The following is a 25,635-nucleotide window of genomic DNA, read 5'->3' as shown; positions in this document are numbered from 1 at the left end:
GTCATGTGCTTAGCAGTCTCTAATGACAAGAATAATATCTACGATCTAAGTATAATTGGGAAGTTTCTAAGTTTTCTGTGTGTGATAAAATTCTTTCCCCTTCCAGTTCTAAATTTATAAAAACAATGCCCACATGTTTTGCACTCGGTCGACTATATATTTTCTAGGTAGTACAACATGAATAAATTTAGACACGAGTTAATTCTCTGGTATCCTAGATCAAAGAGACTCATCATGGACTTAGCAGTATAGAAGTTTTATTTTAGTCTGTTCCCTTCAGGTAAAATACTTTTTACCCATTTGACAATTCTATCATAATCAGCCTCACTCAACCTATGATCCGACTTGATGGTGAACACATGTGTAACAACCAATAATATATTATGATTTGTATAACCATTCTATAATGGTTTGTCAGAAATTTGCAAAAGATCAAAAAATATGGTCATATCTGCATTAGGTTATTCATATATGATTGGACATTAATCGTTGTCGTGACGTACATGAAATCTAATGACAAAGCTGCCTTCTAAGAATGGTAAAATGAGGTTTTTAGATTTAATCATAAGATTATGATTAAAAGATTCAGGAGTCATCACCTATTATTATGATCACTAAGAAACCTAATGGTCTGAGTAAAAGGACTAGTTATACAAGGGGAAGATGCATTACCTCTAATACAACCTATATAAGGTAAGTGCATTATTGTTTGATTGTTATTTTAAATTATATTTTTGTGTTGTTGGTCTTGTCTAAGGTACAAGAAAGATATCCCTTCATGGGGAAGGCTCTATCTGAAGTCTAGATTTATTTATTTATTGGATATAGCTAAGTCTTAGCATTCTGGATAACAAACTAATTATAATGGGATTTTTTTTATTATAGCTAAACCCTAATGAAGAATTATAAACCGGTTACAATATTCATTTTTGCATTTCTTAAAACATGATAAAAAGGTAATTTTATCAGTTTTTTTAAGAAAATATGCATGAAAAACCTTTAGAATTTGGTTGTATGCATGAAAAGCCAAACATTTTTCTAATAAAAGTTGATTTTTAAATTTTCAAAATATATTTTTTTTAAGTTTCAGAAAAACTATGTATTTTTAATACCAAATTTATATCTTACAATGTAAATCTAAAACTCGATATTATACAAAATTATTGAAAAAACCATATAAGGGACCCACAAATATTATTAAAATGCCTTTTGAAAATTTTGGATTTTTCTTTTTTTCTTTTAAAATTATTTTATTATTATTAAATATATTGGCCTGGACTCTACCTAGCCATCTAGACTGGGCTGAAACGAGTCCAGCCTGACTCGGATAGATTGGGTTGGGTTGACTAGTAACCCAACACTTATATCTCTTTTTCTAGAAAATATATTTTTTTATTTAATCTAAAACTGGATGTATATCAAAATTTTATTTTGATAATATTTTTTATTTACACAGTCCCACTTGTATTTGTTGTAATTCAATGAAAAAAATTCAAAAATATCATAACTCGAAACATACAAATAAAAAAGCATATAGTTGTGAATCTTGAAGTTTAGATTGTTGTTACATTTTAGGAGTAATTATGTAATGTTTCTTAATTTTCCTTGAATCGTTAGAAATGTTTATAGAATAAATTAATATATTTTATTTTAATTTATAAATTAATATTAGAAGCAATTAATAGAATCCCAAAATGAATCACAAAATCCTAGAGAGACTACAAAAAGACCAAGTCCATCTTCAACATATAAATAAACCACATAATCATAAGCACTTGTTAAATTTTAACCCTAGATGGTTGTGGAAAAAAAATAACAGTTATTTGTTTTAACCCTAGATGGTTGTGGAAAAAAAAATAACAGTTATTTGTTTTGTATTTAAAAAATATTTGAATTTTTTTTCTATGAAAGGACACAATGTCCTATTGGACCATTGTTTTCTCTTTCAATAGGCCCGGCCTAATCCTGTCCAAGGCTTAATTGCAAATCCCCTCTAGGCCATCTTTCCTCATTGCCAACCCATCATACGTTGCTTCTCTGCTAAGAGAAACATCGATATTTATGCCTCAAATGATGGTTGGTTGGTTTGCTTTGAGATGTGGAAGATAAGGTTTGTTCATTGACGCTGTCAAAGCCATTTTTCTCACCCTTGAGAAAATCCATTCCATGGTAGAGCGTGTGGAGCATATGAAATTTAATGTTTTGATTGATAACACTAAGCAACAACCTGTCAAGGATCAAACAAGGTTTTAGTGGTCCACTTTCCATGCTATCAACAAAGTTTTGCTAGCCAAAATTAAGTCTGCATACCCTACGATTGTCAAGTCCCTTACTGTTAAGACATGAGACCAACCTCACCATGTCTGCTTGATAATTCAGCTATCCAAATTGATACAAATCAACAGTTCTGCAACCCAAACTGTCTCATGCAGTTAAGGTGTTGTCATCTGCGGTAAAGAGGTAACCTGGACGCATTTTACTGCATATGATACTGATTTTCTTAGCATAATCTCAAAGCATTAGACAATGTCTTTCAACATGAAAGTTCCATAAAAAGATGAAAGGGATGGGAAAAGACAAAAGCAAATAAGTCAAGAGACTCATGTACTCACATGCCTCTCTGGGTTTCTTGGCCTTCCCATGTGCTTCATCACAAATGCGTACAAAAATATTTTTTTGTGCAGATAGCAATTGTGTATCTTAAATAATTGTAATTGCATTCTGTTTCGATAGTTTATTCAACTAACAGCAAATCAACAATGCCAGAATTTCTATAACAGCTTTTTATAAGATATGTATCTGCTTATAGTTACAAATTCAATAGAAAGCTGCTCTAAAGCTGATTTTGCAGATGGGAAAAATTAATAAAGAAGTAAAAAAGAAGAAGAATGAAACAGAGAGAAAGACTCGTGTGAGATTAAGAAACAAAAAGGAAGAAGAAAACTTTGAAACCACTCTTTTACATATACAGTGAAAGAAAGAGAATTGCAATCAAGAATGCCAGATTCCATTTAACATACTACGGAATCTATTTGTAGATAGCTTCCTCACAAGTCTTTTAGCATCAGAAACTTCAGCTTCTGCAAGTTTTTCTATGTTCTTCAGATAACCAGAATTGACAATCTTTTTTCTTCCACTATTGCAACTTGTTAAGGACAATAATATAGAGATCAGTAACTTTTTGCTACCTGAATTTGCCTCTTCTTGGTCAAGCAATTGAAGAAGAAAGCCCACATTGCGATCGTCCTGCACGAATCTTTTACGGTTTTTAGGCACAGAAACTAAGCTGGAGAGTGCCACAGCTGCCATTTCTCTAACTTCAAATGATTTTGCATCAAGAAACTTAACAAGCTCTGACATAAATCCAGCATCCCCCATTGCCTTTTTAGTCTCCTCTGATTTTCCACAGAGCCTAAATGCTGCTTTCAGTGCCAATTCCTGAACCAAAACATCTCCATTCCGAAGGAAGAAAAGAAGCTGATCCATAAATCCATAACTCATCAACACACTGATATAACTAGCTGAAGAGAAACATAGATTCTCAATTGCCCTTAATGCCATCTCTCTAGATTTTGAAGAACACGCGATTTTTGGATCAAAAACGCGTACTAATGCCCGAATTCCGCCTTCTTTGACCACCGATTGCCTCACTGATTCGTCTCCAGATGCAATATTTTGAAGGAATTCAATGGAACTTATCTGTACACCTTCATCTTTTGATCTTGCCAGCTTGATAAATGTGGAAACTGCACCTTCTTCAATCATAAATCTCTTTATTTCATCAACACCAACAAGATTTCTCAATACCCCACAAGCAGGGCTAATAAGTTCTGCTGTGGAATCAACACTTGCACATATTTTCAATAAAGCTGTAACGCCACCATATGCTGAAACTGACCAGGCATTATCAGAATTCTGGGTCAATTTTTGCAAACTTCTTGCAGCACCCGCCTTGCTTATTTCACTGTGACTCTCCAAAACCCTGATCAAAGGCCCTATAATCCCAGCTCCAATCAAAATAGACTTGTAAGAATCAAAACCTGAAATCACTGCCACAACTTTTACAGCATCTTGTTGAAGTTCCATTTCCATGGAATCAAGAAGACTAACCAATATATTCACTAAGTCACCAACTTCAACAATTATCTTCACATACTTCTCATCTTCAACAACAACATCATACAAATTGACCAAAGCTTGTCTCTTCATTTCTAAGTCACCAATTTTCATTCTTGTCAACAGATCTCTAACGTAAAACCTCATATCATCCTTGCAAGCATTGACTCCAGGTCTAGACACAACAATGGCAAAACCCTGACTCAAAATACCTGCAGTACAAATCCCAGATAGATTCTTTACATGTCTATCAAACTTTGCAACCATTACATCCAAATCACTCTGCATCAAGAGCTTGCCGCTGTATGAAAGATCCACACATCTCCTAGCAAGATCATAGCAGTCACTAGTAGAGGCTAAGACAGCAGACACCATGCCTGAAAGTATTGGATTCTGGCTTGAATCACAATCCTCTATGGCAATTAAGCTTGAGTTTAGGTCTTCTAGCTTATTTCTAATTAGTTGCCATTTCACTGCAAAAACTTTAATTGGAAGAGAGTAGGAGATCAAAGAAGAAATAACCTCAATAGCTTGCCTGAGACTGCGCTTTGGTGGTGAAGATTCTTGAAAGATCTGGTCTTGTTTGGGATTTTCTTGTCCCATGTTTTTGTTTATCAATGATCTTGCAAAAACTCCATTCAGTATCTATCCAGAGAAGGGAATCTAAGCAGTGAAGTTTTTCATAAAGAGAGCCAGATAGATAGAGAGAGAGAGAGAGACCGCCTCTGCAAATATATCCATCATGTTATCTATCTAACCGTGCTTATCTCCTGGCTTCTGTTAAGAAGCTTAAACTGAATGGTGTGCTGTTGGATGCTTGCAAGACTGACATTAGTATTCGAAGGGCATTCTTGTCATTTTGAATGAATTAGCAGCAATGGTGGGTTTCGGGAAGGGACAGGCAGGAAGTGGGAAGTTTACCTCTACAATAAGGGATGTACTTGTAATGTTTTCAGTTCTTCATTGTCTTAACCTATGCGGAAATACATATAATATAGTGTGGTAAATGCAGAATAATAATAAATCACACATTGTATTTCTTAATTATTCTTTTCTTGTACTTTATAGTAGAAGTTATTGATCACTTTACAGTTACTTTCATCATAACATGATATATGAGCTTAGCAAATGTATTTATTGGCATTATTATACATTCTATTGTCCTTCAATTTGGAGAGTTAGGTTATTACTTAATAACACTATCAAAAACATCATGACTTGCTATATTGTTTTATTAATTGTGTGTAATGCGAGTTATTTTTTATTTAAAAATATATCAACATAATTTTTTATTTATTTTTTAATATGAATATATTAATATTATCAAAAGGCACCAAAAAGATTTGATATTTTTTTCAAATTAAATATATTACTAGATACACTGAAAGACAGTTCCGAAAGTGAAACAAGGGATTTGGAGTTGAGATGTTTTCAAAAATAAATTCATTTGAGTATTATTCTGGCTTGCTTCTCCCAAATCTCATTCATAAATTAAGAGATGAGTTACTGTACTTCTCAAACATACTACTCTCTTAGAGTGAAGAGATAGCAAAAGGAATAGACAAAGCTGAGAGATTAGGGGCCTTGATAGAAAACAAAACCCTTTTGGACCGCTCTCCGAGTATGGACACCCCTTTCGAGTTTTAATTAGGTGAAAAAAAGAAAAAGAGTAGCTCTCATTCCTCTCGGAATGGAGATGACAAAAACCCCCCACCCCACCACGTGAAGCCCAGTGAAGGATGCCTTGAGCTACAGTCACCTTTTCAACAGGAAGTGGAGATGAACCTACAAATCAATACAGCCATTGAGAGAAAGGTGGTGGATAGTATCTCTTTTATAATCTTTTGTGTGAGTGAAAGATAGTGAGAGGAGCTAAAGAAAAAGGCCAAGAGCTACTCTGGTCCAAAACAATATCGCTAAAGGAAGCATAAAGTATATTGCCCTTTATGCAAATTAACTCGAGGGATCAGCTAGCTCTGGAGGGATTTATGGGAATTGTTCGAAGGACACAAGATGATCATGCATATTAAAAAACTAGGAAGATGACAAACGAGGTTTAACAAAAAAACAAATGACTCATGATGTCTAACGTTGTGCTAATTCTATCTTAATGCATATGACAAAATTATCCATTATTCTTTTGTCACGGATCCATTGTTAATTTCATGTTAACTTTAGGATATATTTATGCAGAAGGTCTTGGATTGGTTTTAATTTTTGGCTAATGTTCTTGTGACTAGTTCTAATAGTGACTCTGAAAAGGTTTTTTACATGTGGGAAAGAAGGCCATGATCTTTCTGATTGTATTCAGAATTGAACTTTCTGTATGTAGGCCAATGTGCTGGTTGGGGGACTCCATCAGAAAATGTCTGTTACCCTCATCAAATCAATTTCACAGTATAATCTGGCCTGCACATGCCCAAAATTCTATTTTCAGGAACCCAAGTTACTATTTAGGGTTATTTGGTGTTATGATAGTTTTTATTTTTTAAATTATTTTTTATCTTAAAAAGTATCATAAAAAAGTTTTTTAATGATTTTGATATATTAATATCAAAATATTAATAAAAACAGAAAAAAATATTATTTTAATATATTTTTATTTTCAAGATATTTTTATAAAACATCATACATCTTATTACTAACTATATCATATCATAGGATTAATATTAATCCGTAAATCTATATTTGCATTAATATATTTATGCTTCTACTTCTCAGTTTTATGTGTCTTTTAAGTTTTTTAGAAATCAAAAGGATCATAGGATGATCATGCCTAGTGATGTTCATTTTTATTTTATTTTTTGTTGGTTGTAAGATGGGTATAATTTATTGTTGGACATAGTAGGGCTGGTGTGTGCCTAGCTAGCATGAGCCCCGGAAGCAATGGTGTTTTTGTTGATCAAAGCACTATTGCAATGTTAGGTGCAAATGGGATTTGTGTGCAAAAGCAAAGAGTGTTATCTTTAGACAGAACTTGGAGTAGAAAAGAAGTGAGATTCAAGACACAAACAAGCATAGCTACAATATACCTTGGCTTTGAAGAGAAAGATACATGCATCAATTTTTTTTCATGTTCATCTACATTAGAGATTAGAGACAAAATGACCAAAATAATTAATGAGAGTAAAGATTGCTTGATGGGGATACATAGATTTGGTGCCCCAATACCTGTTACATGTTCACCATCATTTCAACTATGTCATATTGAAGTGAAATGCAATTAGGAATTGAAAATTAATCTCTCAAGATTTTCAACAATTAAACAGGGCAATATCTTAGAGACAATCTCATTGATTAAGGAGGATACAATATATAAAGCATTCCTTAAACTTCTTGGTTGCATATAAACTACGGTGATGTTTGAGTGTTGAGATAAGTGTTTAATATTTGATTTTGCAATATAAAAAAAATTTAAATGATTTTTTAAAAAAAATATTAAAATAATTATTTTTTTATTTTTGACATTATTATATTAAAACCATAAAAAAAATATATAAATTTAATTTTTTTTCAAGAAAAATATAGTTTTTAAAAGCACCTGAAAATAAAAACAAATATACTTTTTTAAGTAGATGCTTAAGCTCAATATTAAGATTTGAAAATCTATGAGTTTGGACGTTTGATATGACATACTAAATTAAAGTGTGAAAATGACCTTCCCAAAAAAATAATATAGGCCTAATCTATTCTTTGGACCCCTTATCTTTGACTAAAAAATGTTTAAGCTTACAATGGGGGCGGAGCCACCACCTTAAAAAGTCCAGTGTTTATATTATATGGTATATCACCTAACCAGTCATTCATGCCACAGTCATTGAATAAGAACAACAGTTCTTCTTCTTTTTTCTCTTTTTAAGTGTAAGAACGTGTAGAAAAGTCAATTTCAAAGCAAAGCAAAGCAAAAGGAACGCACAATGTGTTCTGTTCCAGCAAATCACCAACTAAAACAAGTTCTCATGAACAAATTGTGCCTTGCCAAAGAGGATAGGTTTCAGTTCTTCAGCTCTATGCTTCCTTGTTTTCATACACAAATCAAGCATGGCTTCTAACTACGAAAAGCTTGAGGCTCATGTAAGTTCGTGGTCTGCAAATCTGTCTCGTGATGATGAACATTTTAGAGCTCCATCAGCTTTCACTATCTTTACTATGAATTATGAGAAAAATTGATGGAGTTGGAGTGGCTTGTTTCTTACAACTTACCCAGCAAGAAAATGATGTGTCCTGAAGGCATCGAGCATGGAAATGAATCTTGGCCTAAAGAATGATATGGTTATCATTAGGTTCTTATTTGAAGGAGACAGCTTACCAAAATGTTAATGGCTGAAAGGAGTTCCATAAGAGAGTCAATTAGAGCACGAGATTCTAATTAACACAGCAAGATCAAGTTTTAATTTGTTCGGAAGTCTTGTGTTCATTCTACAGTAGCTCACAAGTTGCATGACTTGGTTTAAGCGTGTGTGACTTGGTTTAATGCGGTGAAAAGTGGTTTTTTAAAAGTATTTTTTTATTAAAAAAAATTCTATTCTTTACATAGTATATCAAAACCATTAAAGAAAACATCTATAAAATACTGATTCAATGTTTTTCAAATAAAAAATAATTCAAAGAACATTTTAAATATATATTTGTTAAAAAAAAAAAAAAACATTGCCAGATGCATCACATAAAAAAACATGAAATATAAGACGTAGGACGCGGTGTACCTAGTAAACAAACAAACACGAATACGAGTGTCTAATTAAATCATCGAAGGAGTCCAATATGCATCTGCAAACAAGCAATTTTCAATGAGCAGGGAGTCGAAAAGAATCCAAGCTTCTATGTCGAATGCACTAAACTACAATCAACATGATGCTGCACGTCTTAATTGATCGAGGATGGTGAGGCAAATGTTCTTCAGTTGAGATCCAATCCAAAATCAAGGACAAACAGTGGACAAGCCGAGATCTTCTAGGAGTGGAATGAAATTGGACTCCACCTTGTATGGGAAGATCCATCTTGGTGGGCCATAGTTCACAGAAACAATGTGACTGGACCCCACCCATTAGAAAATTGTGAATCATGAATGGTAAAAAGTAAAAAAAGTAAGCACTTATCTTTTGTAGCAGTGGAAATCTTAGAAGCAACTCAAAAATGCAAACGGTCATGATGACTTTTCTTGAAGTCCCAAGAGGAAACCTGTGAATTCACAGTGATCAAAGCGATGGGTTCCTCAAGGAAATAGCTTTTAAGACAATTGAGGTAGGGTACAGCTGTGAAGTCACTAGGGGTCCGTGACAAACAAAGCTCCAAGCATTTATCATCCCAACGAGAGTGTGCACCAGTGAGGCGAAGGAATCTGCTAATCTGGCTGTGGCCTGCAAACTCCAGCCCATCTTAGTAAGGAAACCCTTAAATCCATAGCCATTTCAAAACCCAATCTCTGGCTTGAATTTGAAGCTAGGAAGGAAACTGGAAACCACGCTTCGGGACATAGGAACCAGGCAACAGTGCCTGCTTTTTGAGTTTTTGCATACCAGTTCTCGCTTCTCGCTTGCTAACTCGGCCTTGATGGGCTTGTTAAGCCAGGACTATTGTAGAAAACTCTCATTCACAAATATGATATGTTCGAGAAATGCTCGCATTATTTGTTGAGTTTCCCTCCCTGATGCCAAGCAGATTCCTCTTGCGTACTCCTTCAGAAGTTAATTTGTTTCTTCAGTTTCAAATCAGAAGGAAGATGATAGGGGATGAGGATAGCATTAGCTTCTAAGCACTGTTTTAAAACCTAACCTAACTTGGTAGGATATTCCATGACCTGGGACCTAAAAAAAGCTGGATTTCAACCAAAAAAATAAAGAGATTGACCTTCTTTTCTTTCTTTTTTTCAAAGGGCAGACGTCATAAATTTACTGCAGAAATGCTGTGCTCAGTCATGGAAACCACTAAGAAGCATCATTCCTTTACAAAATAAGACTGACACAAAATCATATCGAAGCTTTCATGAAGCTTTGAATCCGAAACATTAAAGGCTAAAAGCCAAGGCCTATAATTTACAGCTTGAAAAATATTCTTGCAACTTTTACTGGGACATGTAATAGGGCGGGTCTAAAATGCCTTCGTTTTGGGCTCATGCCTATATAGGCCACCGGATTTGCATGCAAAATCAGAAACGGTGGCGTTGGGTGCACAAGACAATCTGGCATTGTGCCCGGGACAAAATACAAGAACAGTAGCAACCCCTATAGTTTGACCCCAAGAATTTTTGTGCACTGTTGGTAAGAAAACCTGTAAGGCAAGGAATGGAATAAGCTTGGCAGGGAAAGCTAACCCGTTCTGCAAGTCCAAGTCCCAAATTCATAAGAATAGCTATCAGAAGAATAGCTATCAGTTGATGCTAATGAATAGGCCTGAGAGCTCAAAAAGGTTTGGAGTCATTTAAAAAGTAAGCAATGATGTTGAGACACGAGCAACAGGACAAGAAATTATGAACCTTTCAACATTCTCCAGCAAAATCATGGCAAATACCAGTCATACAACCACAAACATCCAACATCTCAAAGATAACGTGGACCTAGAAAGAACATCCCCTTCCACACTAAGCAACCATAAGCCATTGATCAGAATTGGTCCCAGATCAAATCTCCGATATGCGTCAGGCCCCAGCAGACTATGTCTGCCATACTTGGCATTCTTCTATTGCACCAGTCGATGCAAGCTGCCAACACATTGTATGACTAAGCACCAGCAACCACTGGCCACTCCTGTGTCAACAGGTCTATATAATCCTTGCAGAAGCCATTCCTCTACCACCACTGCTTTCTCTTTTCAACTCTTCCGCCATACCCAGTAACAAAGCATCCTTCAACCATGTTAGAAGGCAAAGCTGTTGTTGGCGAGACTGACATGCTTCAAACCATGCAGCAGGATGCACTTCACTTAGCTGCGAAGGCCCTTGATATCTTTGATGTTACCGAGTCCACTGATATTGCCCGCTTCATAAAGAAGGTAAGCTCCTGGAAAGTAACAAGATGATTATTTGGAATTAAATAATTGAAGAAAGCCAATTTTGGGGATTCTTGTTTTTGCAGGACTTTGACAGGGTGCATGGACCAGGATGGCAATGCATTGTGGGGATGGATTTTGGTTCCTTTGTGACCCATTACCATGGCTGCTTCATCCATTTCTGCATAGGAAACCTTGCAATCTTGCTTTTCAAAGGTTTGGGAAGAGAAGCTGTATCCAGCCCTGGAGATTGTTGATGCATAAGCTTTGTAGTATATTTAGCTTCCATATTTTCATATTTGCTGTGTCAGTAAGGGAAACAGCAGTAGAAGAACAAATACAAGTTTCATGCAGTCCATCTTTCTTCCTTTTAACCATCCACATCATCCAGTTGTATAAACTGTGTCCCAATCCCTGCACGCCGTGGTTTGTCTTGTTATTTAAACAAGATCCTGTGATGATAAAGAAATGCAATATCAACACAGCAAAGCTTCAAGAATGTAAACTCGAGAAAATTCAAATCACTCCTAAGTTGATGAAGAGCAAGAAAAATCTAACACCAGGTGCCCCTGTGAGCCCACCTAACAGGATCATTAATCTGGGTAGAAAAGGTTTTTACCAATATACATAACTATACCACGCAAGTAAAAGAATTGAGCAACAATTTCCAGGTAAATAGTTTCACTCAACCAGATACAGAAGTAAGACATGTAGCTCTTTCTGATCAAAGGGAAAAAAGGGTCATCAAATGGGACCTCCACGTTCTGACAGAAAGGAGGCATCGGTAGGTAACTGTGCCACTTACACACCATGTAGTTAAATCCTTGGCGTGTCACTCTGCACGTGTGCATGCCCTCTGTGTGTGTGTGTGTGTGAGAGAGAGAGAGAGAGAGAGAAGATTACCTGCATATTTTATAAACCTGAGAGAGTGAGTACACAAGGTGGAGCATCTCTTCTTGGCCCCGCAACGGAACGGTAAACATAAACTTTATCAGCCTGAGAGTCATCACTTCCATCCTCTTTCATTACTTCAACATTCAATCTGGGCATCTCCCTTGCCAATAACAGACAGCCATTCATTGTCACATTGCAGGCTGACATCCAAAGTGACCTCATTGACTCGTATTTCTCCAAACCTGAAAGAAGTGCTACATTTCCAAATGGGCAGTCCCTTATCTCAAGTTTCCTCAACTTTGGACAACCTTCTAGCACACATTGCATCCCCCTATCACTACTGCCCGCAAAAGCCACAGACAGAGTTTCCAGATTTTTGGCATACTGCCCAATATATTCAAATGTCAGGTCTGTCAAGAGACCTGAAACAGAAAGCCTCTGTAGTTTAGTGCAAGTCCTCACCACTGCCCCAAAAGCCTCGTCCATAGGTTCATTTGTCAAGTAATCCGGTTGGCCTGGATTCATTATGCAAAGGCGAAAGTGGGTGAAATCAGGGCAGTTCTGCACAATGGTTGCTACTGCAGCATTAGTCATCTGCCGGCAAAAGTAGAGAACATAGTGGAGTCTTCGACATCCATAAGTGACAGCAACAAACCCTGCTTCAGTCACCCCGTGGATAATTTCCTCATCAAAGGGATCAGCAGGGAAGACACGGAGCTCCTCAAGCAATGGACAGTTGGATCCAACAGCCTCCAGCCCTTTGTCCCCCACAGTGTCCAGGACCTGCATTAATGATGTGATTAAATATCCAAGCAGTTAATCTTAAGACTAAGATTTGATGTTTGGTGTGATTAACTGCACTTAACAGTTTAAGCCTTTTTTCTTAGTATGTGTTTTTGGGGGGCCTCTGGACTGCAGATGAAAGGGTGCTACAGTGGTTGATGATTTGAAATGTAGCACTCAGACCTTCAACCATTTAAGGATTCATCTCTCAGCACTAAAATCCTAGGTTGTATAAAACTCTTATTAAAGCACATGGTAAATATAAACTTAGTCAACTTTATGTATAAAACTCTTCAATATAACTAGTAACAGCACGCAGGAAAATACAAAATCAGAAATTTTACACCACATGAAAGCTTTGAAACAAAAGGAACATCAGATGAATCAACTCCAAGAGAATTAACTGCTAAAATACCAGAAATAAAACATGAGAGCTTGATAGTATCCATTGTGCAAAATGAGATAAACTATATCACAGAGGTGTTAATTAACTTGAGAAAGTATGTCACCTCTCAGGAGAGTTAAACATTTAAGTCATAAATCTTAGGCTCTATGCCACAAAACTTGGAAGCAAAGATGATTTACTAAATTATGCATGTAAAAATTAACAAATTGCTTCCAAGAAAGAAACTGATAGGAAAGATTGAAAACAAAGATTCATACCCAGAGGCGTCTAAGTCGTGGACATTGACGGAGAAGACTTGCAAGTTCAAGACTTTGCAGAAAAGTATAGCTCAGGTTTAAGAAAGTCAAGTTTGAACAGACAGGGTACAGAACTGGTAGATATAATGCTGTTGCCTCCCATAAACCCGAAAGGGTATTTAAATTCTTGCACTGGTTAAATGCACTTTCAAGCTCCGCATATTGACGAGTTGTAAGCTCTGGTGTGAATGAACCAGTACCAAGCTCTGTTAATTGTGGAGCACAAACTAGCAGCCTTTGTAGGTGTTCCAAGGAAATACTTTTGTTGACCTTCAGAACCTTCAGTGACTTGCACCTACTTACAAGTCTCTCAAGTGCATCGAAATTGACATCAGTATTCAGATTGGCAAAGTTTAGTACTTCCAATGATGTGAAGTTTTCAGGGAAGCAGCTTAACCAACCACCACTCTTGTCATCAATGCCATTCTCTTGTATGTCAAGCTGAGTCAGACTCCTGCATCAAGAAAAAATAAGTTTTCTTGTGCAAGTGAAAATAATATAACACATAAATGTCCACAAAGCACAACAGAGGTCATAAATCATGAAATTAAGGGCTATTAACCAGTAAAATAAATCATGAAATTAAGGGTTATTAACCAGTAAAAGAATGCTCAGAAACTTATAGAAAATGAAAGAAAGTAGCAGCTGCATGCAAAGCAATACACCTTTTTTTCCCATCATAGTTTTTACCCATGAGTACAAGAGAACGAGTTACATTTAAACTAAAATGAACACATTACAGAAAAATAATTGCAGATAGAACTGATAACCAACTAAGCAAATACATGAAACAACACAGAGAAACCAGATCAATGAAATAAATTATGAACATAAGCTACACAAAGAATACGTAACACATAATGTGTGAGTCTAATCAAGTCTTCACTGCAAACAAAGGTGCTATTGTAATAGGGAAATAGTTTTTAGGAATTTCAACCTTTGCTACGATCAGTATTACTAGATTTCTCCTTCTCACAAGTTAAAGCCACGTTTCCAGCAAAACAAAGGATCATCTCCACTGGACTCTTTTAATATGATTCTCATGAAGGAAATGGCATCCAGGAGAAACATCAATCAAATAACAAAGTGAATCACAGACTGCAAATAAGTATGGATCACTAGCACTGACAGTTCAATGAATGAAATCCGCACACTCCATACTTGCATAAAATCCAAAAATTCGTTTATGCCAATATTCTGGACACCAGCCTTTTTCATTTATTCCCATTCCTTTCTAATACACAAGGCATCTGAGCCCAAGTAGATATTGAATATCTCCCAAAGATGGGTGATGCATACTGCCACCCAGAAAACATTGCAGCATCTCGATGACCATAAAGCATTTTCCATGGTCATCGCTATCTAAACCAACAACCCAACAGAAAAGTGCATTTGCGCGGGCAGATGAAAAGTTGACAGCAATATTATGACACCAATAAAATGCACGTCTAACAGGTAAAATGTCACATCAATAAGAAAAAAACAGAGAAATTAAGCACAGAACAAAAGAAATGAAAAGATAGAACCACTTGCAATCACGTTAAACTCTACTTTTCAGGTGGATTCTTCCCATCCAAAGACGGGTGCATTTGTTTTACAGCATTCCCCATATATTTCTGATTAATCATCAGATCTGTAAAGATTTCAAGGAAATACAAAGTCATGGACAGCTAAAACCAGCATGACTCAAGAAACCCTACATGTATCACTGAGTGTTAATTGTGGTACAAAAACTGAGTTTGTTACAGCAACTATACTTTCCTTTCCTTTTTCCCCTATTTTTTGTTCATCCAGGCCGATTGATCAACAGGATAACTATCCTCGTCACTTAACCCTCCCATTTCAGGTTGAGTATAATCGGATCCAATGTCACTTGAGATAACCAAATGACTGTACCATCTAAGCTAGCGAGCACCCACCCTCGAACACCACAACATAATTGTATCCATTCATCAAACCCACTCGCTACCAAGACTATCATCCATGAAAATAATTGATCCAACAATGCATACAATGGATTACACACTAAAAAAGTTACATTTTTCACATACGATAAAAAAAAGGATTTATTCTGGAGGAAAATGACATCAATCACATGCCATGATCCATTAAATCATCATTAATAGGCCAAAAGTCATATCAAGTAAAAGAAACCATATATTAGAAAAAGAAAGTAAACAAACAACAGTAGAACCACTTCCGTTACTGTTTAAACTCTGCGAACATAGATTTCCAAGCATAAACCAGAAAACTGCCAGTTTACTTCATAACTCACAAATCAAAAACCAAAGAACAGAAAAAAGTTCGTTGCTTTCTCTAAAACTGAATTAATCACTGATAACTTGTGTTAGATCTAACCCAAAACAGTTAACATTAAAACAACAAAAACCCAAGATTTTATGACAGACAGTGCAAGTAACTAACAAAAATCCTTACTTGCAATGAGTGGCAATAGCAGCAAGCCCATCAGTACTAAACCCATCACAGCTCAACAGAGAAAGAACCTTAAAATTAGGAAAATTAACAGCCAAAAACTCCAAACTTTCATCACTAACAGCCATTCTCTTAAGCCTCAGCTCTTCCAAAAACGGATACTTAGTTGCAAAAACTACAAGCCAAGGATGAACATCAGCTCCCCAATTTTCAGGCACTAGATTAAAATCAGAAAATCTTGGCTTCCCTTTAAGAGTAACACTCTTAATTATTGGAAATCTACGTGCAACAATTTCAGGAGAGACTGAATAACAGTTTCCTATAAAAACATGAGTTCTTGACCAGCTTTCAGCGTTGTACCAGTCCTTGCATACTAGAGACACTGCGCTACGATCTTTGTGTGATTTCAAGAGTGAAAGAACTCGTTCCAGTACTTCATCTGGGAATGGTGATGACCTTGTTGAGTCAAGAAATTCCCTTTTCATCTTTGGATTTGGACCCATCAAAGTAAAAACTCAGAACTCAGTCTCGGTTTTTAGGATGGTGAAAGATTCTTCATGAAAACAAATTATATTCATCAAATCCCATTTTGAAATTTGAAAGATGGAGATGAAAACAAAGAAAAGGAGGGCGTTTTACTATTGAAAATTTTCCTGCATGCCCGTTTGGAAAATTTTGGAAGATGGAGATGATAATCACTTTTTTTCTGCAAAATCTGAAGGGAGAATGCAGTGAGGATGAGGCTCTGATTGGAGAGGGGATTAAAGAGGGAAATAATTGGAGATTTGGAATCACTCTCTGGTTGGTTTCTTCTGACCCTATTTTGTACCGTGGTATCGCTTCCTGCTTACTTTCTAAAGTGTTTTTTTTTTTAATAAATTAAAATAATATTTTTTATTTTTAATATGAAAACATCCAAATAATTAAAAAATAATTTTTTTCAAAAATGATTTTAAAAACCGAAAACAAATGATATCTTCATCTTCATGTAGATTGAATGGCCAAACAAGGAAGAAGACAGGGAGGTGTGGTGTCATGTAATAGGAAAGGCGTACAAGTACAGAGATGATAGAAAGAATGTACAGTTGGAGAGATATAATATTATTATAATTATTAATTACTTAATACTACTAATTATCATCTATATTCATTCTAGATTTTTGGATTAATTTTCACTTTAATAAAAATTCTGTTTAAATAAAGTTCTTGTGACTTTTTCTTTATTTTGAATTTTTTATAATTTTTGATTTCATAAATTGATAAAACATGTTTTTTAAATTTATGAAAGTTACGGTTTTGCGTGGGATTGAGGGTTTTTTAAAAAAAATAAATTAATAATTTTTATAATTTTTGTGTATTAATATTAAAAATATAAAAAATATTTTAGTATATTTTTAAACAAAACATATCTTAAAAAACATTAAAACATTATTTTGTTATTTTCAATCATATTAACAATTTTAAATTTTAAATTTGATAAAAAGATAACAATTATCTTAAGTAGACCCGGTTTCTAATCCAATTTTATCATAACATAATTATTATTAATTAAAAATATATTTATCATGTAATTTTTAAACTCATGCTTTGAAATTTAAATTTGAATTTCAAATAATAATATAAAAAATAAATTCACATGAAGCATACAAAGCTTCTAATCTGATTGGAATATTCAGGAGAAAAAATAGAGACAACATTGACAAACAATGCATGTTTTTTCTATATTTTTTATATGATTGGAATATTCACTATGACTATGTTTCTGGTACGATTGAAGGTATAGAAATTCAAATGTTTCTATCTTTTTTTTATTAAATATATTTCTTTTTTTTCTTGATGTTATTTTTTAATAATAAAACTAGCACTTGGGGAAAAAAATTAATCAATGAAAGGGTAAAAAAAGTATCAAAAGCTAGTGATTATTATCTATTATTGATGTGTTTATTTTAATTGTTTTAATACAATAATATCAATGATAAATTGTACACATTAAAAATATATTTTAAAAAAATAACATCAGGAACCCAACCCATAAAGCTGAAGCTGACACGGACATGGCTAGAATTAAGGGAGAAGAAGAAGATAACCCACAGCAACTCCTAGCCTGTTCCATATCCACTCGGATCTTGACACGTACGCAAAAAAACCGAGGAGCGTATTGCGCAAACGATGTTGGTTAGAGTGGGCTACGGAAATGTTGCTGAACACGGTGTAAATTATATTACATAAATATTTAATTTTTTAATATATTTTCAATTATTTTTATATATTGATTTTAGAAATAATTTTTAAAAAATAAAAAAATATTTTAATATAAAAAAAATATAAAAAGATATTTTCAAAAAATAATTATAACTCCACTCCACCTATGACGCGCACTCGTAAGGGCTATAGGCCTGTTTGGGTAAGGAAGGGGTAGTTATAAGGGTAGAGGCTTTAAAAAATTAAAGCTGACTACAAATGGTAAAATTCGTTTTTGCCTTTTTTAATCTTACAAATACTTTTTACTGCTCATGAATGTAATCATTCGGAGAATTACCGTTCTGATGATAAGGTTCATTCATTCTCGATTTTGCCCTTCATTCATTCTCGATTTTTGGGATTTTATAATTTTAGTACAGTTTAACAAAAATTTCGAGAAAATAAAACATATGAAAAAAGTATTTAAATATATCATATTTTAAATACAATTATTAGTTAAAAAAATTATTATTAAAAACAGCAATTATAGACCACTACAATTAAGAATAACAGTTGTTTCAACATTTATTTTTAAACAAAATTAATTAATAATTATAAAAATTAATTTAAATTTTCATGAAAATTGAGTGGTCATAAATAAAATTTAAGATATGGCTGTTGATAAAGAATATATCACCAAAAACATATTGTACCTCTGTTTTCAAAACTTGCCGTATTATTAAAAAAATCTCAATAAAACAATTTTAACAATATTTTAAAAAAATATAAAACATACTATTCAAAGTTAATTTAAAGTTGATCATAATCTTGTTTAATGATCTTTTAATATATATATATATACATTATTAAAATATTTTTAATGATATTAAATATGAAAAAACAAATCTTTGGTATGCCATTGGATATCTTTTTTTTTTTGTCTTTTCTCATTTATTTTTTTATCATGTCATCTTATTTTTTTTCTCGTTCAATCTTGAACCTTGTCTTTTTAACTATTAAATATTCATAAAATTTTAATTTGATTGTTAATAAGATTAGTTATTATTTTTTAAAAAAATAAAAAATATTATCATAGAACTATCATCCTCAATAGTGACCATACACAAAATTGATATTAGAAAATATGGTTGTCCTTGACCATTATTCTAGAATGCAGTTGCAATTTTGTATATAATCGGTATTTAAACTATTTTATTTTTTAAATATTTTTCAAACCTATATAGTTCTCTCAAACAATTTATCAAACTATGTCATTTTTCTAAAAAAAAATAAATCCCTAGTTGTTTTGGTTGTTACTGTGAAGCCATTTCAAAATTATTTTTTATTTTATTTTTAAAATATTATAAATTTTAAAATTTAGAATAAAAATATATCTTTTCATTGAGAATTCTCTCTTTTTATTTGTACATTTCTTTTTTTATTTGACGAGACCGTGTTTATTTTTTTATTAACACCGTGGTTTCTAAAACAAAAACTTGAGGCAATCCAAATAAGAATTAAACTAGATTAAAGTTAGAAGAAAAGATATGCTTATCTAGTCAAAACTCCAATTTTGTTCATTTATTTTAAATTTTTAATGAAAAAAATATATTTTTTATAATAAACATGGTTTTTCATGTAAAAAATTAAAACCAATTTTTCAAAAAAAATAATGTATCGGTTATTTTTATACAACTATATGAAAAATAAAAGAATAATTAATTTTTTAAAAATAAAAATATTAACAATAAAAAATGTTTTTTATTCCTGCCTAATATTCATATCTAGTTAAAAAAATATTGTGAGTTTTAGTTTTATATAAAACTATTCGATAAATCAAAAATATAACCATGAACACCCTCTAATCTTGCTTCGAAAAAATATGGCATGATTAAATGATTGTTTTTTAAACATCACTATAATTATTTATTTAAAAAGGTTTTGTTTTAAGACATGTATAAAAAGGGGTGGAAGAGGAAGTTCAGGAGGGGTTAGATGCTCAAGAGTTTAAGTTGTCAGGCTTCCATGTTTGGCTTTAAAAAATACTCTCGCGCACTTGGTCTCCCTTAGAAAAACTCAAGCGGGTGACTTTTGTTTTTTTTTTTAAAAAAAAAAATGTTATTTACCAAGGAGATGACATGTTATTCGTGACAATTGAAAATCATTACAATTGAAAAAAAAAAATTTCAAAGTATTTCAATCAAAAACTCTTTTAATTTTAAACTTATTTTCACAATATAAAAATAAAAAACCTAGGAACCTTGGTGGCCCTATTTCCAAACCCAAAACATCGTTTAATTAATCTAAAAACTAAATATTACATTAAATCAAAATGAAATCTTAGGAATTTGATTTGCTTTCATCATGGTTAAACATCTAAATCACTTTCATTGAGTATTTGTTTTCAATAAATATAAACTTGTTGGCACTAAAATTGAATTTTTTTTTATCATTAAAATATGATCAATCAAAAACTTTCTTTTTAAAAAAAAAAATTAAAAATTTTCTATCTCGTCTCCTAACAATCAAATACTTTAACATAATAATAAAAAAAAGTTTATAGTATAAATATTTAAAAATTCATGAATCAATTGTGTAAAAAAAAAAAGTTATGAAATTGTAATTCACGATGAAATTGTGAGCGGGTCTGCATCAAGTAAGAAAGTAAAATTCCTTTTTTTTTTAGCTTGATATGGTGTGGCTACATTTTAGCAAAAAATTATGAATGTGCCTACAATAATTAAAATAATTCACAATGAAATTGTGAATGAATCTACAACAGTGTGGATGAATCTACAACAATTGGGATTGTAAAATTTCTTATTGTTTTAGTTTGTCTTGTAAATGCAATAGGTATCAATGCCTATTAAATCATTAAAGTTGAAACATAGTCATTACTTTATCCAAATCCACTTAGTTTAGTTAGTGCTAATATTTTTTTATTTGATTTTTTTAACAAAGAACGGTTATTTTGAAGGGAAATATTTAGTGAATTTTCCTTTTCACTCTCTCATTTTGTTTTTCTAGTTGACAATAATTAAGTTCTATCTAAAACAATACTATCAGTAAATCATTTAAAATGTCAACTATAATATTGGTAACTACATTAAAAAAAATCAAGTCTCTTGGCAAAGTTAATATTTTATTTTTGTTGCCTAAATATACAACTCTGGCATTATAAAAGAAACAAAAGGCTCCAATACCAAGTTTATCAAAACATTTATTGATTTTATTGTTTAAAAATAATTAGGGTATAGGATCAATTCAAATATTAAAACAAATATGAAAGCTTATCATGACTTGACATTGTTTGTGTAGCCAATGCATTCAACATATGTGCTAAAGAGTAAAGGAGATTGCTAGCATGTGTGACCTTCTTTGATGGTTATAAACAGGACATTTCTTTCTTTTTCATATGAGATGAAGCATGTAGGGTTGTTTGTAACAACTTATTATTAGTAACATTTTATCTCTTTGTTTCCTCTCTCGTCTACTCAGACCTCACATTGCCCCATCAAAAAATTTGAATTGTACTCTCATTTTATTATTATTTCATATTTAATTCTTGATGTTTTGATTGAATTTATATTATGGGCCTTTTTGTGAGATCAAAAGGTTTTATCAATTTTACTTTTCAATCAAAAAATTAAAAGATGTGCTCTTATTTTATTTTTCAGATTATATCTATATTTTTTTTAATTTTAATTTTTTGTTTTTGATTATGGTGTAATTAAATTTATTTTTTAATTTCACTATATAGTCAAAAGATTATAAGTTGTCATCTCACCTGTCTTTATTTCAAACCTAGTCACTTTTTTTATTGATATTTTTTTGTGTGTCAGGTCCCTTTACAAAGTTTTTTCTTTTTATCACTTAGCATGTAATTGGTTAGAAATTTAATTGTGTTTTTTCTTAATAGAATAATCCTAATTACATGATTTGAGTTATGGCTTTGAAAACTTAATTCGGATTAAGAAGTTAAAAATTTAATTGTTTTTTTCTTAATAGAATGATTTTAATTACATTATCTAAGTTATGGGTTTGAAAACTTAATTCGGATTAATATGGGTATTTTTTAAAGTTTTGATTTTTTACACTAGTTTTCCCCTTTCAACTATGTCCCTCCACGTTATTATTGTTGTTGTTTTTTACAAACAAACTTTGTAGCAGTATTTGATTTTTTTATATATTTGTTTATTCTAATTTCAATAATAGAATTACAAGTTTTGCAGGTTAATTCAAGTTTTTCTTTTTAATTTAACATATTTTTTATTTCATTATTTAACGCTGAGTTATTTTAGATTTGATCTTCATAATTTTTTTTTTATTTCTATAAAGTTATCTCACTAGCATGAACCAGGTGGAGTTTGGTTGGTTTATCTAGTTTATATATTTTTTTATATTAATTTTATTAAGAATTCGGCTTCTTCTATTTTATTTTATTTGTTTTTCTTCACTTTCATGATACTATTTGTACATCAAGCATAATTACTTAGGTTGTATGATTGTTTTTTGGTTTTTATTTTTGTTTAAATCGGTCCATTTACCTTCTTTTTATATTATCTAATTAAACTATACTAGCTTTTTTTTTTCTTAAAAAAATTCGATCTACATCCCCAGCAGCAATTTTTCTTCTACTTGTTTAAAATATGCGTACGTTGCCTAAACATTTATTTTATTGATAAAATACTCTTGGAGGGTAGGGTGGACCTATATATCTTGCGTGTGTGTGTGTATACATCCTCAACGATCATATATGAATGCACTAACTAACATGATAATCAACACATATTTCTCAAAGAGGCTCGAAGTATAAAGTCGAGTTTTCGGTTTCTTTTCTCCAATCAAAGACGGTTAAAAAGACAACTCGATGCCACCAGGTCGAACCTAACAAGGACACACATGGGTGTCTTATGTAGTTTGTATTCGACAAAAACTTATCCCACGACGAATCTCCTTGACTAGAACTTTCGTTTTCAATCATCACCTGTCCAATTTTTCCCCTCCGCAGACCAAAAGTCCAAAGTAATAGGTCAATAGATATCCCAAAAATCTTCCAACCATAACTCCGCGAATGTGCCCCCACAGCCTCGTTTCAGAATATACATATTAAAAAAAAAAAAATTTACAGTATTTTTATATTGTTTTAATAAGTTGATGACATAAATAAATTTTAAAAAGTAAGAATAGGTACTGAAATGCTTCTGGTAAATAACAGTAATAGAGGGAGTTCGAGAGTGGAGATAAAATGTTAAGTTAAATTTTTTATTTAAATTAATTTTGTTAGATTATTTATTGTTGTGAAAGATAAAATTTAAAAACTAAAACATTATTATTTTGATATATTTTTAATTTAAAATACAACTTGCAAGGCAGGAGGACTGTAGTTTTTTCTGCACAAATTTCGAGCTTTTCACATTAAAATAGAAAACCCTTCTGAGATAATAAAAATACAGAGAGAGAGGACCTAACCAGATCTCCAATAACATGGCCTCCCCTTCTCACTGCCATTAATTATTTCCCTGACCTATCGCTTTTCTTGGGAACCCACATCCCCAACTATCCAGTGCCCAAATTGCCCATGCTCCTCGAAAGAGCTACGTGGGTGATACTGTCATTTTAAGCAGAGGATCCCACAAATGGGTCTGTAGTTGAGTTTATTTACCTTGGCGCCACTAGTCTTGTCAGCTCTCACTTTGTAAGAAGTCTCTGGTAAGAGAGCTCACTGTCTAAATCAGCCTAAAAAGAGAGGAGCAGATGCTGCCATGTGAAAGCCTCAGCTTTTGTCAGCGTGGAAGCAGGGAAGACACTACCTTGAATACGGTGACCGTTTTTGCATGCCAGGGGCCAGGTATTTTTGTAGTATTGAAGAACATGATGGGGCTTAAAGTTATTTTGGTTTTGCATGGACAGATTTGACCCTGTCTCTTGGATCCATGATAGGGCCACTGTGAAGAAGAAAGGTAGCGTGTTCTATCCAGTAAATAATTGCGGCACGATGCATTGGAAAGAGAAGGTTCAATTCTGCTGTGTGCTCGTGCGTTCGGTACTCCGGGGTAAATTATATTTTTTTACAAATATATATTTTTTATTTTTAATATTAAAATATCAAAATTATAAAAACACAAAAAAATTTAATTTCAAATATTTTAAAATTAAATACATTTTTAAAACACAATAATAAAACAAAAGTTACCATTATCTCATTTAACTTGCCAAAGTCGCAGATATTATGTGACAATGATGCCCGTGTGCATGTGTCAAATGTCTTAAAACTCCTTGTTTTTTTGCCAATTTTTCTTGTTCTGGTTGCTTTTTTTGGGGGGGTGATTTGGAGGCTCCAATCTGTAGTTATGGTGTGATCATGGAGATTCCCATCTATAATAAGCAAATTTAGCGCCATGATTAGGGTTAATTATCTTGTATGATGGCATGATGGCCACCATGGCTCAAACTTCAAGCTATGCTATTAATAATAAATACACTCCTTACCCTCTAATTTTGCGATCTTAGTATGTGAAAATTAATATAAAATCTCTACCAGTCCTTGGCAAAAAAATAGTAATAAAAGAAAATATGATATTAGTTGAGTAAAGGACAAGTCATTTGCACCCCCCCGAAAACATTTTCCCCCCCCCCCCCCCCCCCGCCGCACAAAAAAAAAGGAAAATAAATTGTTCATTAAAGGAAGCTTGCAAGAAACAATTTCTCTTTAAGTTTTAATGGGATAAACAAAATTTAATCTCAGTATATAATAACAAGCTTAAATCCCACTATTATGCTCCATGCCAATATATATATCAGTTTTTTAAAAAAAAAACAAGAAAAGAAAAACTACTGTTTTATACTCAATTCAATCCACTTTTCAAAATATTTTCTCCTAGAAAAATATTGAATTCATTTTTGTAGGTGTTTTTTTTATGGTTTTAATATGTTTATGTGAATAATAAAATAAAATTCATAAAATATATATTATTGTAATATATTTTTAATTAAAAATATTTTTAGAAAGACATCATGCATCCCATTATAAAAACCATCCTAAATTATTCTATATATCTTGGGTTGAAAAGCAAATCAGGAAGTTAGAACATTGAATTGAAATAACGAGGTTATTAAGAATTTTGTTTAAGAGTATTCAGATATTTTTTGCAAAGTGTATTTTATTTAGAAGTATATTGATTTTTTTTATATTAGACGATTAAAATAATTTAAAAATAAAAAATAAAATTTTAACATCAAACCCCAATTCTAAACCGACCCTAAACCCATAATTAAGCATTGTAGTTTAAGATTAATCTGACACAAAACAGTCATGTGGAAGATCACGTGATGCCCTTCTCGACCGCACGAGTCCACGTTTTTGGTGGCACAACACGAGCAAAAAAATTAGAGCATCTTCACAGCTAATGTTCTCGAATCTCTATAATTAAAGATAATCTTGGAATAATTGACATCTTAATAATTAATATTTTTAATTGTAATTAAAGGGGATATTATCTTACTGTTAAGAAATTATTTAAAACCAGCTTCTTCTGC

General features: G+C 32.6%; 3 protein-coding genes across 3 annotated transcripts; 1 reads left to right on the top strand and 2 right to left on the bottom strand.

Annotated features, from left to right (window-relative positions):
* Positions 1 to 2,733: 2,733 nt before the first annotated feature.
* LOC105108511 (vacuolar protein 8-like) lies at positions 2,734 to 5,083 on the bottom strand. The gene has a single exon (XM_011002841.1). The coding sequence runs from the start codon at positions 4,717 to 4,719 to the stop codon at positions 2,992 to 2,994; it is 1,728 nt and encodes a 575-aa protein (XP_011001143.1). The 5' UTR covers positions 4,720 to 5,083; the 3' UTR covers positions 2,734 to 2,991.
* Positions 5,084 to 10,491: 5,408 nt separating this feature from the next.
* LOC105108509 (dynein light chain 1, cytoplasmic-like) lies at positions 10,492 to 11,602 on the top strand. Its single transcript, XM_011002838.1, has 2 exons — positions 10,492 to 11,106; positions 11,190 to 11,602. Exons 1-2 carry the CDS (start codon positions 10,969 to 10,971, stop codon positions 11,358 to 11,360), a joined length of 309 nt encoding a protein of 102 aa, XP_011001140.1. The 5' UTR covers positions 10,492 to 10,968; the 3' UTR covers positions 11,361 to 11,602.
* On the bottom strand, positions 10,574 to 16,758 carry LOC105108510 (protein TRANSPORT INHIBITOR RESPONSE 1-like). Its single transcript, XM_011002839.1, has 4 exons — positions 15,919 to 16,758; positions 13,444 to 13,936; positions 12,007 to 12,780; positions 10,574 to 11,555 (listed from the first exon to the last, which is right to left on the bottom strand). Exons 1-3 carry the CDS (start codon positions 16,416 to 16,418, stop codon positions 12,016 to 12,018), a joined length of 1,758 nt encoding a protein of 585 aa, XP_011001141.1. The 5' UTR covers positions 16,419 to 16,758; the 3' UTR covers positions 10,574 to 11,555; positions 12,007 to 12,015.
* Between the last annotated feature and the right edge of the window lie 8,877 nt (positions 16,759 to 25,635).

Source organism: Populus euphratica, unplaced genomic scaffold, assembly GCF_000495115.2.
Source record: "Populus euphratica unplaced genomic scaffold, PopEup_1.0 scaffold194.1, whole genome shotgun sequence".
Lineage (NCBI taxonomy): Eukaryota > Viridiplantae > Streptophyta > Magnoliopsida > Malpighiales > Salicaceae > Populus > Populus euphratica.
This window is presented reverse-complemented; position numbering and strand designations above follow the sequence as displayed.

Coding starts and splice junctions, on each gene's coding strand:
- LOC105108509 (XM_011002838.1), top strand. CDS start 10,969: ATGTTAGAAGGCAAAGCTGTTGTTGGCGAGACTGACATGCTTCAAACC. Junction 11,107..11,189: donor TTGCCCGCTTCATAAAGAAG/GTAAGCTCCTGG, acceptor TTGTTTTTGCAG/GACTTTGACAGGGTGCATGG.
- LOC105108510 (XM_011002839.1), bottom strand. CDS start 16,418: ATGGGTCCAAATCCAAAGATGAAAAGGGAATTTCTTGACTCAACAAGG. Junction 13,937..15,918: donor GCTATTGCCACTCATTGCAA/GTAAGGATTTTT, acceptor TTCTTGATGCAG/GAGTCTGACTCAGCTTGACA. Junction 12,781..13,443: donor CACGACTTAGACGCCTCTGG/GTATGAATCTTT, acceptor TCATTAATGCAG/GTCCTGGACACTGTGGGGGA.
- LOC105108511 (XM_011002841.1), bottom strand. CDS start 4,719: ATGGGACAAGAAAATCCCAAACAAGACCAGATCTTTCAAGAATCTTCA.